The 20,827-nt window shown below is 42.9% G+C and overlaps 1 protein-coding gene across 1 annotated transcript in view; it reads left to right on the forward strand.

Moving 5' to 3' along the window:
• The window catches only part of LOC134348224 (lysosome membrane protein 2-like), a 181,380-nt gene that overhangs the window by 150,522 nt on the left and 10,031 nt on the right, over positions 1 to 20,827 (forward strand). Inside the window, exons 8-10 of the mRNA XM_063051277.1 lie at positions 2,592 to 2,710; positions 10,098 to 10,171; positions 20,556 to 20,607. Of these exons, the coding sequence (XP_062907347.1) occupies positions 2,592 to 2,710; positions 10,098 to 10,171; positions 20,556 to 20,607 (245 nt within the window). The remainder of the gene's footprint in view (positions 1 to 2,591; positions 2,711 to 10,097; positions 10,172 to 20,555; positions 20,608 to 20,827) is intronic.

Here is a 20,827-nt window from a genome sequence, read left to right on the forward strand (position 1 = left end):
ATATACCTCTATCAAATCTCCCCTCATTTTTCTACGCTCCAGGGAATAAAGTCCTAACCTATTCAACCTTTCTCTGTAACTGAGTTTCTCAAGTCCCAGCAACATCTTTGTAAACCTTCTCTGCACTCTTTCAACCTTATTTATATCCTTCCTGTAATTTGGTGACCAAAACTGAACACAATACTCCAGATTCGGCCTCACCAATGCCTTATACAACCTCATCATAACATTCCAGCTGTTATACTCAATACTTTGATTAATAAAGGCTAATGTACCAAAAGCTCTCTTTACAACCCTATCTACCTGTGACGCCACTTTTAGGGAATTTTGTATCTGTATTCCCAGATCCCTCTGTTCCACTGCACTCCTCAGTGCCTTACCATTAACCCTGTATGTTCTACGTTGGTTTGTCCTTCCAACGTGCAACACCTCACACTTGTCTGTATTAAACTCCATATGCCATTTTTCAGCCCATTTTTCCAGCTGGTCCAAGTCCCTCTGCAGGCTCTGAAAACCTTCCTCCACTGTCTACAACACCTCCAATCTTTGTATCATTAGCAAATTTGCTGATCCAATTTACCACATTATCATCCAGATCATTGATATAGATGACAAATAACAATGGACCCAGCACTGATCCCTGTGTCACACCACTAGTTACAGGCCTCCACTCGGAAAATCAATTCTCTACTACCACTCTTTGGCTTCTTCCATTGAGCCAATGTCTAATCCAATTTACCACGTCTCCATGTATACCTAGCGACTGAATTTTCCTAACTAACCTCCCATGCGGGACCTTGTCAAAGGCCTTACTGAAGTCCATGTAGACAATATCCACTGCCTTCCCTTCATCCACTTTCCTGGTAACCTCCTTGAAAAACTCCAATAGATTGGTCAAACATGACCTACCAAGCACAAAGCCATGTTGACTCTCCCTAATAAGTCCCTGTCTATCCAAATGCTTGTAGATTCTGTGTCTTAGTACTCCCTCCAATAATTTACCTACTACCAACGTTAAACTTACTGGCCTATAATTTCCCAGATTACCTTTCGATCCTTTTTTAAACAATGGAACATGAGCCACTCTCCAATCCTCCGGCACCTCACCTGTAGACAGCGACATTTTAAATATTTCTGCCAGGGCCCCTGCAATTTCAGCACTAGTCTCCTTCAAGGTCTGAGGGAACACCCTGTCAGGTCCCAGGGATTTATCCACTTTAATTTTCCTCAAGACAGCAAGGACTTCCTCCTTTTCGATCTGTACAATTTCCATGATCTCACTACTTGTTTCCCTTAATTCCATAGACTTCATGCCAATTTCCTTAGTAAATACAGACGCAAAAAACCTATTTAAGATCTCCCCCATTTCCTTTGGTTCCGCACATAGCCGACCACTCTGGCCTTCAAGAGGACCAATTTTATCCCTTACAATCCTTTTGCTCTTAATATACCTGTAAAAGCTCTTTGGATTATCCTTCACTTTGACTGCCAAGGCAACCTCATGTCTTCTTTTAGCCCTCCTGATTTCTTTCTTAAGTATTTTCCTGCACTTCTTATACTCCTCAAGCACCTTATTTACTCCCTGCTTCCTATACATGTCATACAACTCCCTCTTCTTCTTTATCAGAGTTGCAATATGCCTTGAGAACCAAAGTTCCTTATTCCTATTCACTTTGCCTTTAATCCTGACAGGAACATTCAAATTCTGCACTCTCAAAATTTCTCCTTTGAAGGCTTCCCACCTACTGATCACATCCTTGCCAGAGAACAACCTATCCCAATCCATGCTTTTTAGATCCTTTCTCATTTCTTCAAATTTGGCCTTCTTCCAGTTCAGAACCTCAACCCTAGGACCAGATCTATCCTTGTCCATGATCAAGTTGAAACTAATGGTGTTATGATCACTGGAACTAAAGTGCTCCCCTACACAGACTTCTAACATGACAAATAAACTATCATAAATTTAAATTAACACAAATTACACATAATTTACAACACAAAACAAGCATAATGACTCTAGTGTATGTTGAGAGAGAAAAAAGAAATATATTCCAACCTAGTGTGAGGGCTTGTCAGGTCAGCTGAAGGACCTGGTGCTTTTGCTGAACTTTGAAGTGTAGATCTTCAGGCTCCTGTACCTCCTGACTGATGGCAGCATTGAGAAGAGGACATGGCCCAAGTGGTGGGAATCCTGATGATGGATGTCACCTTCCTGAGACACCACTTCTTGTAGTCATCCTCTTACAATGTTCTTATACTGGTTGCTAACTAACCAGTCTCCCAGTTGACTGCTGCCCAAAGAGCTCCAGGCTGCTGGGCTTCTTACAGTGGTTTTGTGCTGCTTTAGGATTAGAGTGTATTCAAATGGGTATAAACTCCTGGAGTGGGCATATGAATCTCTTAGAGGAGTGAGTCTGTTTGGGAAGGAGTTGGGCGGGGCAGTGGGGTGGAGTCAGAGTGCTTACTCTTTCTAAGCAATTACTTGTATATTTTATTGTACAATACTTGGAGCTCTTGAGAATTGGAACAAGCCCTTGCTCTGAGGTATGTTTGATAAGTTAACCCTCTTTTATTTTGCCTTTGTACCTCAGGAGTTCCTATCTTCATATCATCTCCTCATTTTTACAACGGGGATGAGAAATTAGTGAGTGACATAGTCGGAATGAAACCTGATATGGAAGCTCATCAAACGTTTCTCGACTTAGAACCAGTGAGTAGAATAGAAAGACTGTTTGTTGTAGATTACAATGTATACAGACATATTCTAAAAACTGGCAAGTGACTCACCTCCCTCAGAGTGAAATACATCACTGTACCACATCACTCATTGATAGAATCACAAAGTTTGCAACACAATATTTGATCCATTATCTCCCCATGCTAGCTCTAGATTACAACAGCCCTAAATATACCAATTCTCCTGCTCTCCTTTGAGAAGTATTTACACAGACTTCCTGGAAATATGCAACTGTCACTTGCCATGATATAACTTCTCATACTCCTAAAAAACTTCTATCATTTTAGAAACTGAGCCTTTCATCCCATCATAAGACCATAAGACATGGGATCAAAATTAGGCCATTTGGCCCATCAAGACTGCTTCACCATTCAATCATGGCTGATCCTCTTTTCCCCTCCTCAGCCCCACTCCCTGGCCTTCTTTCCATATCCTTTCATGACATGTCAAGTCAAGAACCTATTAAGCTCTGTCTTAAATACACCCAACGACCTCGTATCCACAGCTGCCTGTGGTAACAAATTCCACAAATTCACCACCCTCTGGCTAAAGAAATTTCCCCATATCTCTGTTTTAAATTTACGCCCCTCTATCCTGAGCCGATGGCCTGTTGTCCTAGACCCACCCCCCCCCACCCCCCACATGGGAAAGCAACACACATAAAAGTTGCTGGTGAACACAGCAGGCCAGGCAGCATCTATAGGAATAGGTACAGTCGACATTTCAAGCCAGTCGACATTTCAAGCCAAGACCAACTATTCACAATACTCAAGGTGAGGCCTCACCAGTGCCTTATAAAGCCTCAGCATCACATCCCTGTTCTTGTATACTAGACCTCTTGAAATGAGTGCTAACATTGCATTTGCCTTCTTCACCACTGACTCTATCTGCAAGTTTTCTGCACAAGGACTCCCAATTCCCTTTGCACCGCTGATTTTTGGATTTTCTCTCCGTTTAGAAAGTAGACTGCACATTTATTACCCAAGTGCATGACCATGCATTTTCCAACATTGCTTTCCATTTGCCACTCTCTTGCCCATTCCCCTAATTTGTCTAAATCCTTCTGCAGCCTACCTGTTTCCTCAACACTACCTCCCCTTCCGCCAATCTTCGTATCATCCGCGACAAATCCATCTATTCCAACATCCAAATCATTGATATGCAGCATAAAAAGAAGCAATCCCAACACTGATCCTTGTGGAACACCACTAGTCACTGGCAGTCAACCAGAAAAGGATCCTTTTATTCCCTCTCCCTGCCTCCTACCAATCAGCCATCTTTTCCCTCCTAATGATTCTTTTAGTTGCTTTCTGTACAGTTTTAAAAGCTTCCCAATGCTCTATCTTCCCACTAATTTTTGTTTTGTTGTATGCCCTCTCTTTTGCGTTTACATCAGTTTTGACTTCCCTTGTCAGCCACAGTTGTACTGGAATGCATCTATCGTGCACCTTCCTCATTTTTCCCAGAAACGCACACCATTGCTGCTCTGCTGACATCCCTGACAGCACTTCCTTCCAATTTACTTTGGCCAACTCCTCTCTCATTCATACCACTGTAATTTCCTTTACTCCACTGAAATACTGCTACATGAGACTTTACTCTCTCCCTATCAAATTTCAAATTAAACTCAATCACATTATGATCACTGCCTCCTAAGGGTTCCTTTCCCTTAAGCTCCCTAATCACCTCTGGTTCATTATATAACACCCAATCCAGTACAATGACAAACTGCTCTAAAAAGCATTATGCCTCTGATGACATTTCCTTTTATCTGCACTAATCCTATTTGCCCAGATTCGAACTGTATTCTCTTTGTTTTGCCAATTTAAGTAGGATTGTGCCTGATTCCACCATCTCCCTGGTAATGAGTTCCAGATATCAATCTCTCTGTGTAAAACTTACTTCCTAGATTCCACTTAAAATTCTTTCTTCTCATGTTGAACATATGCCCTCTTGTTTTCGATACCCTACCAGTGCCTCCTTTGCTCCACAGGTAAAACAAGCCCAGCCTGTCCAATATCTCCCTTTAACTAAAGTCCACCAATCCAGGGAACGTTCTGATGAATTTCTTCTGCATTCTCTGCTGCATAATTACATCCTTCCCATAAACCTCCCAAACTCGAAGTGTGGCCCAACCAGCATTATGTTAAATTGCAACATAACATCCAACTATTAAATTCTATGCCCCAGTCACATACCTTCTTCACCAGTTTATCAACCTATGACGCCATTTTCAAATTCAAAGTCAAAGTCATATTTATTGCACAATGAAAAACTTGCAGCAATTTTACAGGCACATAGCATCATATAAAGCTGCCTTCACACCAAAATCGTGAATTAAAACATAAATAATATTAAATCTTTCAAATAAACAACATAATTAGAACAACAGAAGTCCATTATAGTGCAAAGTGGTCATGTATTGCTAAACTGCAGTGATCAGATTTTGCTGGTTGGTTCAAGAACCAAAAGGTTGAAGGAAAGTAGTTATTCTTGAACTTAGTGGTGTGGGACATCAGACCGACAGTAGCTGTGAGAAGACAAACAGCATAGCCTAGATGGTGAGGAACTTTAATGATGGCTGCTGCCTTCTTGAGGCTGCACCTCCTGTAGATACTTCCAATGGTGGGATGATATACCTGTCATGTATTAGGCAGAGTCCATTACTCTCTGCAGCTTCTAACATTCCTGGGCATTCGAATTGCCATACCAAATCATGATGTAACCTTCAATGGTATATCTATAGAAGTTTGTTATAGTGTTTGGCGACAAGCTGAACCTCTGAAGGAAGTAGGGATGCCAGGCTCAGACCAGGACAGGACAGCTGATGTGTTAAAGCTGCTGATTCCCAATGTAATTTGCCTCAATGCTGAGCCTCTGGTGATGATCTTTGCCTCATCAATGGGGACGGGAGAGGTTCCGGAGGATTGGAGGGTTGCGGATGTTGTTCCTTTATTCAAGAAAGGGAGTAGAGATAGCCCAGGAAATCATAGACCAGTGAGTCTTACCTCAATGGTTGGTAAGTTGATGGAGAAGATCCTGAGAGGCAAGATTTATGAATATTTGGAGAGGCACAATATGATTAGGAATAGTCAGCATAGCTTTGTCAAAGGCAGGTCATGTCTTACGAGCCTGATTCAATTTTTTGAGGATGTGACTAAACACATTGATGAAGATAGAGCCATAGATGTAGTGTATACAGATTTCAGCAAGGCATTTGATAAGATACCCCATGTAAGGCTTAATAAGAAAGTAAGGAGGCATAGGATCCAATGGGACATTGCTTTGTGGATCCAGAACTGGCTTGCCCACAGAAGGCAAAGAGTGGTTGTAGATGGGTCATATTCTGCATGGAGGTCGGTCACCAGTGGTGTGCCTCAGGGATCTGTTCTAGGACACTTACTCTGCGTGATTTTTATAAATGACCTAGATGAGGAAGTGGAGGGATGGGTTAGTAAGTTTGCTGATGACACAAAGGTTGGAGGTGTTGTGGAGGGCTGTCAGAGGTTACAGCAGGACATTGATAGGATGCAAAACTGGGCTGAGAAGTGGCAGATGGAGTTCAACCCAGATAAGTGTGAGATGGTTCATTTTGGTAGGTCAAATATGATGGCAGAATATAGTATTAATGGTAAGACTCTTGGCAGTGTGGAGGATCAGAGGGATCTGGGGTCCGAGTCCATAGGACGCTCAAAGCAGCTACACAGGTTGACTCTATAGTTAAGAAGGCGTATGGTGTATTGGCCTTCATCAATTGTGGAATTGAATTTAGGGGTCGAGAGGTAATGTTGCAGCTATATAGGGCGCTGGTCAGACCCCACTTGGAGTACTGTGCTCAGTTCTCTCACTACAGGAGGGATGTGGAATCCATAGAAAGGGTGCAGAGGAGATTTACAAGGATGTTGCCTGGATTGGGGAGCATACCTTATGAGTATAGGTTGAGTGAACTCGGCCTTTTCTCCTTGGAGCGATGGAGGATGACATGTGACCTGATAGAGGTGTATAAGATGATGAGAGGTATTGATCGTGTGAATAGTCTGAGGCTTTTTCCCAGGGCTGAAATGGTTGCCACAAGAGGACACAGGTTTAAGGTGCTGGGGAGTAGGTACAGAGGAGATTCCGGGGTAAGTTTTTTACTCAGAGAGTGGTGAGTGTGTGGAATGGGCTGCCGGCAACGGTGGTGGAGGTGGATATGATAGGGTCTTTTAAGAGACTTCTGGATAGGTACATGGAGCTTCGAAAAATAGAGGGCTATAGGTCAGCCTAGTAACTTCTATGGCAGGGACATGTTCGGCACAACTTTGTGGGCCGAAGGGCCTGTATTGTGCTGTAGGTTTTCTATGTAAATGCATAAATCTGCCTCTTCCCCAATCCTGAATCCATAGAGGGAGTAGATAGAGGCAGCACAAAGGAGGTTCACCAGATTGATTCCTGGGATGGCAGGACTTTCATATGAGGAAAGACTGGATCCACCAGGTTTATACTCGCTGGAATTTAGAAGATTGAGGGGTGATCTTATTCAAATGTATAAAATTCTAAAGGGATTGGACAGGCTAGATGCAGGAGGATTGTTCCTGATGTTGGGGAAGTCCAGAACGAGGGGTCACAGTTTAAGGATAAAGGGGAAGCCTTTTAGGACTGAGATGAGGAAAAACTTCTTCACACAGAGAGTAGTGAATCTGTGGAATTCTCTGCCACAGGAAACAGTTGAGGCCAGTTCATTGGCTATATTTAAGGGGGAGTTAGATATGGCCCTTGTGGCTAAAGGGATCAGGGGGTATGGAGGGAAGGCTGGTACAGGGTTCTGAGTTGGATGATCAGCCATGATCATACTGAATGGCGGTGCAGGCTCAAAGGGCCGAATGGCCTACTTCTGCACCTATTTTCTATGTTTCTACGTTTCTGAAGTCAACAATCAGTTCTTTAGTTTGGCTGACACTGAGAGAGAGAGGTTGTTGCTGTGGCTCCACTCAACCAGATATCCTGTCTTCCTGGCCATCACCCCCTGTGATACGTCCACAACAGTAAAGTCATTGGCAAATTTAAAGATGGGATTGGAACTGTGCTTAGCCACACAGTCATGTGTGTTTAGAGAATAGAACAGGGGTGTATCGACCTGAATTCCAAGGTTCAACATTCCTTAGTGACCAGCTATTTACTGCTTATAAATTGTAACCCTATATGACTTCCCAAATTGCATCACATTGCACTTGATCAGACTAAATTTCATCTGCCAACACCCCATCTAACATTCAATCTGATTAATATCCTACTGTTACCACAATGAACTTCCTTGCTATCAACAACATAACCAAGTTGCTGTAAAGAACTTTCTCTCACCTCTCTTCTCACTTGTTTTATGATCTTTCTGGGGATCATTTTAAGTTGATGGGTCAGTAGTTCCCCAATCACTGAAAATAATTTTACCAAAGATTTACATCATCTTAACGAAAAACTTCCCAAATCTCTCCTGCCCCTGAAACAGCTTCTATATTTCAAGTCTATCCTCATGATTTTAGCTCATAATTTTGGCATTCTCATGTGTATCTATGTTTTTGCTCTTGGAGTGTAAAGCTGTACCACCAAGCTATACAATGAAAGCAATTACAATTATTAACCTATCAGCTATTTGATGTACTAATTGATAATATCAATCTGGTCTGCAATGGTCTTACACTGCATCTCTTGAGAAGTCAGCCCAGGTGCTGAGGGCATCATGTGTTCTAAAGGTAGTGTGTTTGGTTGCAAAGCTGTCCTTTTAACTTCAAACTGATTATTGCTTCCCACTTACATTCAGAACTGAATCGCTCCCCACCGATCTCCCTCCTGGCACTTATCCTTGTAAGTGGAACAAGTGCTACACATGCCCTTACACTTCCTCCCTCATCACCATTCAGGGCCCCAAACAGTCCTTCCAGGTGAGGCGACACTTCACCTGTGAGTCGGCTGGGGTGATATACTGCATCCGGTGCTCCCAGTGTGGCTTTGTATATATTGGTGAGACCCGATACAGACTGGGAGATTGTTTCACTGAACACCTACGCTCTGTCCACCAGGAGACAGCAGGATCTCCCAGTGGCCACACATTTTAATTCCACGTCCCATTTCCATTCTGATATGTCTATCCACGGCCTCCTCTACTGTAAAGATGAAGCCACACTCAGGTTGGAGGAACAACACCTTACATTCTGTCTGGGTAGCCTGCAACCTGATGGCATGAGCATTGACTTCTCAAACTTCCGCTAATGCCCCACCTCCCCCTTGAACCCCATCAGTTATTTATTTATATACACACACATTCTTTTTCTCTCTCTCCTTTTTCTCCCTCTGTCCCTCTCACTATACCCCTTGCCCATCCTCTGGGCTTTTTCCCCCTCCCCCTTTTCCTTCTCCTGGGCCTGCTGTCCCATGATCCTCTCATATCCCTTTTGCCAATCACCTGTCCAGCTCTTGGCTCCATCCCTCCCCCTCCTGTCTTCTCCTATCATTTTGGCTCCATCCCTCCCCCTCCTGTCTTCTCCTATCATTTTGGCTCCATCCCTCCCCCTCCCACTTTCAAATCTCTTACTAGCTCTTCTTTCAGTTAGTCCTGACGAAGGGTCTCGGCCCGAAACATCGACTGTACCTCTTCCTAGCACACACACACACAAGATGAATAAGTGATGTACTGAGAAAGCACTGCAATTTACATTGGTCTTGTCTTAACTGAGGTGTTAGGGTGGGTCTTGGGACAATTGAATTCCAGCATCTGCAATCTCCCGTGTCTTCAGTTTGTTCTTTTCCATTTTCCCAATCTGTACCTGCCTATCACCCGCTCCTCACCTGGATTGATTGCCCACTCTTGCTCTACACCTTCCACTCATCTCTTTATGCCAGCTACCTCCCCTCTATCTTTCAAGCCAGCTGCAAGGTCTGAACCCCTTACTGACCCACCAAGTTTCACCAGCACCTTCCGTGTTGCCAAGCCAAGAATAAAAGCAATGGGCATGTTACTGTTCATGGGCCCTCATGCCTTTCCTGTATTTTACCACTTTTAACATTCTATTTATTAAGCTGCCATGAAAATTAAAATATTTCTTATGGGTTTCCTTATGTGTTTACACTGACTGTGGATTATATTTCCTGCCATTGATTGCAGACGCTTGCTGTTCTTTCTGGTTGCTGCAACCCTTGTTCCTCCTGCCTTCCTTCCAGCTGTACTTTCTTGAACTTCTTTGGCCACTTTTGCAGCCTCCCACTCCATCTCCTTCTGACTTCTTATTCTTCTATCAGCTGCTTCCCTCCACACCTCCATAATATTATATCACAAAGAGAACTAATGTGCTTGAAATACCTTGAGTTTCCTTCCTGTATCCAACAGATGACTGGTATCCCTATCCGAGCAGCCAAGAGAATGCAGCTCAACATCCACATCCAGGCCGTGGACTATATATTGTAAGTTATTATCTTTTCTTTTTGGTGTAATTGGGGGCTAGGACTGAACAAGATAATAGAATCAGGAGTAGGTCACCAGGCCACTCGAGCCCCCCGCACCATTCAATGTTAACAAGGCCTCATCTCCTCCTCTGTACCAATTCCCCATAACCCTCAATTCCTTAATCTTTCACATATTTATCTACCTCCACTTAACTGATAGAAATTTATAAAGTAATTGGAGGCATTGATGGGGTAGACACCCTTAATCTTTTTCAGTGTAAAAATATCAAATACTAGAGGATGTGCATCTAAGGTGGTGGGGTGGTGGTGGGGAGGGTAAGTTTACAGGTGAATCGTGGGATAGATTTATTTATTTTTATTTTTTACACGTACAGAGTGGTAGGTGCCTGTCATGTCTGGAAGTCCAAGCAGATGCAATAGAGTTGTTAATAGACACGGGAAAATGCTGTAAGATTGATCCAATCTGTTGTAGGCCAGGTCTAATATTCCTTTATATTGATATTGTCAGGAAACTGATGTACAGCCAGGCTTAATCCAATACTGGCCACTTTACATTATGTCCAAGGGCCTTCCAAGTGTGGTAGGAAAAGATTGATGTGGTTGTGGCGATGTTTGTTGCTTTAAGCATCCTGTCCCTTAGGTTCAAAGAATTATAGAGCCATAGAGAGATACCACCAAGTCCACACCAACTATCAACCGCCCAACTACACCAGTATCATGTTTCTATTAGCCCACATGGTCATAATCTCTCCAGATTCTGCCACTCACCTACACATGGGGCAATTTACAGTGGCCAGTAAACTTACCAATCTGCACACTTTTGGGACGTGGGACAAAATCAGAGAACCCAGAGGAATCTCACATGGTTGCAGGGAGAACGTGCAAACCTGTACAACCCTAACTATCCTTCTTCAGCAACATAACACTACAGAGCACCTCTTGCACGACCACCAAGTTATCTCTTATATCGTCCGCTTCCTGCACTTAGGTCCTGTTTTTCAGTCTATTTCGTTCTCTTTTCACTGACTTGTATAATTTAATGTATAATGTGTGATGTCTGAACATACTTGCTGCGAGCAAGGTTTTCATTGTACATGCAGCTCACTGTACTTGTAATGTGACAATAAACTCCTTGACCTGACTGAACTCCACACAAACACCACCAGAAGTCAGACTGAACAGACAGCAGCTCTGTTAGGTGTACTGATGTGCTACCGAGGGATAACACCCTTAACAAACTCCATTTACAGTCATGAAATTTCACCCTTCAGTCAGATGAGTGAGTAGAATCTAGTAGATGCTTAGTGCAAATGGATAATGTGGGCGTTCAGTGGAATGAAATTTAATCCTTGCCGCAGGACACTAGTATAGGAGAGAACTCTGTGGAAGTTAAGAGCTATAAGAAGAGACTGGACAGATTTGGCTGTTTTCTCTGGAGCTTCAGAGACTGAGATGAAAACTGATAGAAATTCATAATATTATGAGAGATGTACTAGATTGGGTTGACAACCAGGATCTTTTCCCAACAGTAGAAATGTCAAATAGCTGAGGATATGCATTTAAGGTGGGGGGGGGGGAGTTTAAAGGAGTTGTGCGGGTCAAGTTTCTTTTGCCTAGAAAGTGGCGGGTGCTTAGAACGTGCCAGAAATGGTGATGGAAGCAGATATGGTAACAAGATTTAAGATGCTTTTAGACTGGCACATGAGTGGGCAGGAAATGGGGGGATGTTGATCTTGTACAGGCAGGAGGGATTTAGTTTAACTTGCCATTATGTTCGGTGCTAGAGTCTACTCCTGTGCTGTACTGGTCCAGGTTAGAAATACTTACTCGGTGTTGGATGTGGGAGGTCCTGGAGTCTCCCAGCCTCCCGGACTTCCACATCTGTGCCAGGTGTGCCGAGATGCAGCTACTAAGGGACTGCGTTAGGGAACTGGAGCTGCAGCTTGATGACTTTCGTCTGGTCAGGGAGAATGAGGAGTTGATAGAGAGGAGTTACAGGCATGTGGTCACACCGGGGCCACGGGAGGCAGACAAGTGGGTCATGGTTAGGAGGGGGAAGGGTAAGGGTTAGCTACTAGAGAGTACCCCAGTGGCTGTGCCCCTTAACAGTAAGTACTCCTGTTTGAGTACTGTTGGGGGGGACAGTTTACGTGGGGGAGCAACAGTGGCCATGCCTCCAGCATAGAGTCCAGCCCTGTAGCTCAGAAGGGTAGGGAAAGGAAGAGGATGGCAGCAGTAATAGGGGACTCGATAGTTAGGGGGTCAGGCAGGCGTTTCTGTGTATGCAGTCAGGAGACCTGGATGGTAGTTTGCCAGGGTCCGGGATGTGGCTGAGGGATTGGAGCAGGGGGCAGGGATTCAAGTTTTTGGATTATTGGTGCAGGCGTGACCTGTACAAAAAGGACGGGTTGCACTTGAATCCTAGGGGGACCAATATCCTGGCGGGGAGATTTGCGAAGGCTACTGAGGTGACTTTAAACTAGAATGGTTGGGGGGGTGGGAATCAAATTAAAGAGACTAGGAGAGAGCAGGTTAGTTCACAAATAGAGAAAGCAGGTAGACAGTGTGTGAGGGAGGATAGGCAGGGGACAGAGATCAGGAGCACTCAGACCAAAGATGTAGGGGACAAGGAAGAAAAAGATAACAAAGTTGTTTGCTCCATTAGGGATAAACAAAGAGTAAGAGGTGGAGAGTTTCTTAAATGCATCTATTTTAATGCTAGGAGCATTGTAAGAAAGGTGGATGAGCTTAGAGCATGGATTGATACCTGCAAATATGATGTTGCAACTATTAGTGAAAAATGATTGCAGGAGGGGTGTGATTAGCAACTAAATATTCCAGGATTTCGTTGCTTCAGGTGTGATAGAATAGGAGGGGCAAGAGGGGGAGGTGTTGCATTGCTTGTCAGAGAAAATATAACAGCGGTGCTCTGGCAGGATAGATTAGTGGACTCGTCCAGGGAGGCTATTTGGTTGGAACTGAGGAATAGGAAAGGTATTGTGACCCTTATAGGGGTGTATTATAGACCACCTAATGGGGACCGAGATCTGCAGGAGCAAATTTGTAAGGAGATAGCAGATATTTGTAGTAAGCACAAGGTTGTGATTATGGGAGATTTTAATTTTCCACACAGAGACTGGGAAACCCATTCTGTAAAAGGGCTGGATGGTTTGGAGTTTGTCAAATGTGTGCAAGATAGTTTTTTGCAGCAATACATAGAGCTACCAACTAGAGAAGGGGCAGTGTTGGATCTCCTGTTAGGGAATGAGATAGGGCAGGTGACGGAGGTATGTGTTGGGGAGCACTTCGGGTCCAGTGATCACAATACCATTAGTTTCAATATAATTATGGAGAAGGATAGGACTGGACCCAGGGTTGAGATTTTTGATTGGAGAAAGGCTATCTTTCAAGAGATGCGAAAGGATTTAGAAGTGGATTGGGACTATTTGTTTTATGATGTTTCTAAACTCCAGCTCTTCTACAATAAAGGCAAATATGCTTGTTGCACCTACCTTCTAACTTATGATTCATACATCGGATCACCTCTGAACTTCACTCAATTGCAGCCGATCTCCATTTAGATAATAATCCACTTTTGATTCATTTTCCTGAAGTACCTGACAACACCTCTGATATGGAGAAGTTTCCTGTGGTCTACAGTCATAGAGCCATAGAAAAGTACAGCACAGAAACAGGCCCTTTGTCCCATCTAGTTCATGCCAAACCATTTAACTTGCCTACTCACATCAACCAGTACAGTAGACCTCCATACCCCTGCCACCCATGTACTTATACAAACTTCTCTTAAACATTGAATCAAGCTCGCATGTGCCACTTGTGCTGGCTGCTTGTTCCCCACTCTCAGAACCCTCTAAGTGAAGGAATTTCCCCTCCTGTTCCCCTTTCACCCTTAACCCATGCCCTCTAGTATTAGTATCACTGAGCCTCAGTGGAAAAAGCCGGAGCAACACACCATCTATGGAAAAGAATAAACATTTTATCTGTTTACTCTTTTCCAGAGATGCTACATGGTCTTCTGAGTTCCTTTAGCATTTTGTGTGTGTTACTTTGGATTTCTAGCATTTTCAGATTTTCTCATCTCACTGGAAAAAGCCTGCTTACATTTACCCTAAAAACTTCCCTTTATCTTCTATGTTTCAAGGAATAAAGTCCAAACTTATTCAATCTTGCCTTATAACTCAGGTCCTCTAGTCCTGATCAACATCTCTGTACTCTTTCAACCTTATTTACATCTTTCCTGTAGGTGACCAAAACTGCACACAATACTCCAAATTAGATCTCACCAACAACTTTATCATAACATCCCATCTCCTGTACTCAGTGTTTTGATTTATGAAGGCCAATGTGCCAGAAGCTTTCTTTACAACCATATCTATCTGTGACGCCACTTTCATCGAATTATGGACCTGTATTCCCCCTTTGGTCTACAGCACTCCTCGGTGCCCTACTGTTCACTGGCTGGTCCTACCAAAGTGCAAAACCTCGCACTTGTCTACATTAAATTCCATCTGCTATCTTTCAGCCCACTTTTCCAGCTGGTCCAGATCCCGCTGCAAGCTCTGATAGTCTTCCTCGCTGTCCACTGCACCTCCAATCTTGATGTCATCCACAAATTTACTGATCCAGTTAACCACATTATCATCCAGATCATTGATGTAGATTACAAACAACAATGGACCCACCACCTAACCTACTATACCTTCATAATTTTATATATTTCCTAGTCTCGTCCATATAAGTCATTGAGTCATAGACAATGTTCCCTCTAATTTTTAGTAGTCAGTGTGCGCAAAAATCTTACGTTGTGCAATTTTTTTTCCTGTGACAAAAGTATGTGCGCACTGACTGCACACATGGCACAGTTTATGTAGCTTTACAAAATATTTGACATAAAACTGCACAGATTAACAACAAAATAACATATTTAAGTCACTCAGTTATTTTTTCTCTCTCCTGTCTTTGGCATTTACCCATTCTTTGTAAACTCTATCTAGACTAATAGAACTTACAACCAATTGATATGGTCTTACTCTCAAAGGGTATTCCACATTTAAAGATGTCTTGTAGGGTATTATGTATCCCATTCCGATAGTCTTTGATAACAGGGCATTCCCAGAAAATATGATAATAGTTTGCATTTTGATTTCCATAATTTCTCCAGCAAACAGGCGGGTTATATATTTTGGGTATATACCTCAAGAATGGTTGAAAAGAGATAAATATTTAATGAATGTACTGCTGGTGGCTGGTAAAAAGATCCTTACCAGGAAATGGTTATCACAGGAGAGCCCAACTCTAAACACATGGATTGAAATTACAACGGACATTTACAAAATGAAGATAACAGCATCTGTTAATTATAAGTTGGAACAATTTTATTCATACTGGAAAAAATGGTTTAACTACATAAAACCTCATAGGCCTGATTTTATTCTCACAAGTCAATGAATATGTTGTAAAAAAAAAGATCACTCCCTACTCTGTACATAGTTTTCTTCTTTCGATTGTTCTTTCTTTCCTCTCCTTTCTATCAGATAAATATTATGTGGAGATTTGTGACAAATATGATTATATGTACAGTATCTGAAATACATCTTATGGAAATGTTTGATGATGAAATTCAATAAAAAAAAATTACAAAAAAAAAGAAAAACTTGGACAGCTAGATGGATGGGAGGTGTATGGAGGGATATGGTCCAGGTACAGGTCAGTGGGACTAGGCAGAAAAATGGTTCGGCACAGCCAAGAAGGGCCAAAAGGCCTGTTTCTGTGTTGTAATGTTCTATGGCTCTATGATAGCTTTTGATTCTCATTAGCATATCCAAATGACATTCACCTAAACAGTTTCTCAGCTTGTTTTTGAGTTGATTCATTAGGCTAAAACCTCGCTCATAGTCCGCACTAGACGTAAGAACAGTTCCCCCAATGTCCATCAACTGTGCATGGTTAAACTGTTCATTTTGAAGTATAAATGCCATCATTTGAGCAAAGTTTGAAATCAGTTTGGATTTAATTTTTTCTTGCACGGAAAATTTGAAATCATTAAACTTTCTAACTATTACAGTATTTTCAGCTAGAAAATCATGATATTTTAGACATAAGGCATTAACTTGTTAATCGCCAAATGTGAAATCTGCAATTGCGGAGAAATCAAACACCGACCATTCTTGTACCTCATCTTCAGGAAACCTTTCTTCTAAATGAACACAAAGACCATTTATAAAGGTCAACAGCGAACTTCTACCTACTGTGATGTTTTCTTCACGTTGTTGGCTTAGCAAAACTTTAACTTTGTCACTCCACGAAACATTGTCTCCCAGATCCCGGAACAGGATAGGTGAAGTGACGTATATTAGTGACGTGCATTGTGGTATTTGAAAAACCGACTAACTAGTTAACAGAAACATTTAGCTGAAAGATTATTTTCAATAAGTATAATTATTAATTACTACATTATTTTAGGTAACTAACCTTTTGTGCGCACATTAATTTCCTTTGTGTGCTGGTTGAAAAACGTGTATGCGCGTGCACACGCGCACAGTTTAGAGGGAACATAGGTCATAGAGTTATAGAGCATGGGAACAACCTCTTCAGTCCAACTTCTCCATGCCAACCAAACTAATTTGCCTGTGTTTGCCCCATAATTCTCTTACCTTTTTCTAGCAATGAACCTATCTGAATAACCTTTAAATGTTATTGTACAGACCTCTACCTCTTCCTCTGGCAGTTCGTTCTATATACCCACTACCCTCTGTGTGAAAAGTTTGCCCTTCCGTTCCCCTTTAAATCTTTTCTCTTACACTTTGAATCAATGGCCTCAGGGTTTAGACTCTCCTACCCAGTGACCATCCATGTTATCTACCCCACTCCCATAATCTTATAAACCTCAGCTTTCTTTGCACCAGGGAAAACAACCCCATCTTCTCCAGTCTCTCATACCTCCAGCCCCAGCAACGTTCCTGTGAATCTTTTCTTCATCTTTTCCTGGCTAATTACACCCTTTCAAGGGGGCTATCAGATATATACACAAGATTCCAGGTGCAGTCTCACCAATGACTTGTACCACAGTAAAATAATGTGCTGACTGAAGACAATAATGCCTCCTTGTCACCCTAACTATGTTGTCACCTTCAGGGAACTATGCACTTGTACCCCTAGGCGTCTCTGTTCTACAGTGTTATCCAGGGCTCCACCATTTACTGTACAAGTCCTGCCCTGGTTCAATTTCCCAAAATGCAGCACTTTGCATTGTTCAAATTACATTCCATCTCTTATTTTTTAGCCCACTTTACCAGTTAATCTAAATCCTGTTGAAATCTTAGATAACCTTTTTCAATATAGAACATAGAACATACAATAGTACAGCACATTACAGGCTCTTCGGCTCACAATGTTGTGCCAACCCTCAAACCCTGCCTCCCATATAAACCCCTCCCACCTTAAATTCCTCCATGTACCTGTCTAGTAGTCTCTTAAACTTCACGAGTGTATCTGCCTCCACCACTGATTTCAGGCAGTGCATTCCACGCACCAACCACTCTCTGAGTAAAAAACCTTCCTCTAATATCCCCCTTGAACTTCCCACCCCTTACCTTAAAGCCATATCCTCTTGTATTGAGCAGTGGTGCCCTGGGGAAGAGGTGCTGGCTATCCACTCTATCTATTCCTCTTAATATCTTGTACACCTCTATCATGTCTCCTCTCACCTCCTTCTCTCCAAAGAGTAAAGCCCTAGCTCCCTTAATCTCTGATCATAATGCATACTCTCTAAACCAGGCGGCATCCTGGTAAATCTCCTCTGTACCCTTTCCAATGCTTCCACATCCTTCCTATAGTGAGGTGACCGGAACTGGACACAGTACTCCAAGTGTGGTCTAACCAGAGTTTTATAGAGCTGCATCATTACATCGCGACTCTTAAACTATCCCTCAACTTATGAAAGCTAACACCCCATAAGTTTTCTTAACTACCCTATCTATCTGTGAGGCAACTTTCAGGGATCTGTGGACATGTACCCCCAGATCCCTCTGCTCCTCCACACTACCAAGTATCCTGCCATTTACTTTGTACTCTGCCTTGGAGTTTGTCCTTCCAAAGTGTACCACCTCACACTTCTCTGGGTTGAACTCCATCTGCCACTTCTCAACCCACTTCTGCATCCTATCAATGTCTCTCTGCAATCTTCGACAATCCTCTACACTATCTACAACACCACCAACCTTCGTGTTGTCTGCAAACTTGCCAACCCACCCTTCTACCCATCCAGGTCGTTAATAAAAATCACGAAAAGTAGAGGTCCCAGAACTGATCCTTGTGGGACATCACTAGTCACAATCCTCCATTCTGAATGTATACCCTCCACTATGACCCTCTGACTTCTGCAGGCAAGCCAATTCTGAATCCACCTGGCCAAACTTCCCTGGATCCCATTCCTTCTGACTTTCTGAATAAGCCTACCGTGTGGAACCTTGTCAAATGCCTTACTAAAATCCATGTAGATCACATTCACTGCACTACCCTCATCTAAATGCCTGGTCACCTCCTCAAAGAACTCTATCAGGCTTACTAGACATGATCTGCCCTTCACAAAGACATGCTGACTGTCCCTGATCAGACCATGATTCTCTAAATGCTCACAGATCCTATCTCTAAGAATCTTTTCCAACAGCTTTCCCACCACAGATGTAAGGCTCACTGGTCTATAATTACCCGGACTATCCCTACTACCTTTTTTGAACAAGGGGACAACATTCGTCTCCCTCCAATCTTCCGGAACCATTCTCGTGGACAACGAGGATATAAAGATCCTAGCCAGAGGCTCAGCAATCTCTTCCCTCACCACCAATTTTGATGTTATCCATATTAGGACTGAGGTACTCCAACAGTAGTTCACTCAATGGTAACTTTTTGGAATTCTTCCACTTGATTTCCAAATCTCTCATGAGTATAGGCACTGTGTAACCATCTTGTTCACTTTTGATTATTCTAAACTCTCGGTTGTGAAATAAGCTTCTTTCACCTGGTTGCTCTGCTTTCCTCCTGCATCATTGTGCTAGTTGCTAGTTTGTCTGGCTACTGCAAATTACCCCTTGGATGTAGGTGATTGGTGAAACCTGAGCAGTGTTGATGGGCTTGTAGGGAAAACAAAATTGATCTGTGGATTAATGTAAAGAAATATTCACGATTGGCATGGACTTGAAAAGCCTGTTTCTGTGTTGTATGCATCTATGACTTGATGATAGGTGAGTAAATGTGGAGATAAATGGATTAGAGGGAAGATTATTGTTTGGATCTCACTGCCTAAAAGAGTCGTGAAGGCAGAAACTCTCACCTCAGTTAACAAAAAAGTTTCAAAGAACCCTTTAAAAGCCATAGTTTGCTTCACTGTGAACCAAAGGTTGGGAGGAGAAATTGACCTCATCAAAAAAACTGAAAAAGTTAGATTTAGAGTTTAGGAAAGTGTGGGTCAATGTGCTGATGCATTTAATAGGGTGGATGTCAAGGTCAGGTCAGGTCTGGTCAGGTCACTCGTCTGAGTGCTACTGGTACCATGTAACCCAGTACTATCTGCCGCATGGTTGGGTGGTCGGCAACTAAACCAGCACCCCCACCAGGCTTGCCTGGTGAGGAGGGTAGCTGGACACCCTGCAGGACAAAAAACAAGACCTGTCAAAGGGCGGATGAACCCTCTCGTAGGGTCAACGGCCATTTAGCAGACACGTGCCGTGAAGCGCGGAAAGGGCATCCCTTGCATCGAAGCCTGGTCTGGCCATTCACTGCAATAGAACTTCCCCCAGCCGTCTTGGACCCCACCATGCCGCTGGATCCCGGAGGGGATGTTGAGAGGGCAGGTCTGGACCTGTGCGACCCCCTACTCACCTAAAATCCATTCACGCACATGCTGTTCCTTTCTGAGGAGTGGGGTACCACCCACTAAATGACTGAAAGGAACCATCATCATCCTATGGGGGAGAGGGGGAGGGGGAGAGGGAGAGAGAGAGGGAGAGGGAGAGGGAGATCAAGGTGATTCCATGAGCGGCAGAGTCTCAAGTGAGGGGACAGTCAATTAAAAATTAGGTCTGAGGAATTTCTTCTTCCAAAGGGTTCAATGGTTCCATTCAATATCAGCAAATCTATAAAGAAATAGATTTCCTGAAATTCTTACTCTTCACAGGCATCCATGAAACTGAAGGAAAACCCCAAAGAATTAATGACAGAAAAATATTAGAACCCAAAGCCCCCTTGCCTCTCCCATTCACAAACTACAGCACACACACGCACACACACAAATTGCAAATGAGGAAACTATGTATGACCACAGTAGCTATTTAATGGCCTCTTTCAATATATTCCTTTACAGCCAAACTGGTCGAATAAGGACGATGCTCTTACCAGTTGTTTTTTTAAATGAGGTAAGTTACATGGCTGTTACAAGATGTTAAGCTTACTATAACTGCCCTGGTATATCAAACTATTTCTCAACACAGATGCAACCTGACCCACTGAGTCGAGTGAGCATTCACTTGTTGGATGGGCGGCGTGAGCTTTAAAAAGAGCTTGGGACTTTTGGGAGGCTTCAACCATAACAATCTATTCGGTACTTGGCAAAGGCCAATAAAAAGAAGCAAGGTG

The sequence above is a fragment of the Mobula hypostoma genome, chromosome 6 (assembly GCF_963921235.1).
Source record: "Mobula hypostoma chromosome 6, sMobHyp1.1, whole genome shotgun sequence".
Lineage (NCBI taxonomy): Eukaryota > Metazoa > Chordata > Chondrichthyes > Myliobatiformes > Myliobatidae > Mobula > Mobula hypostoma.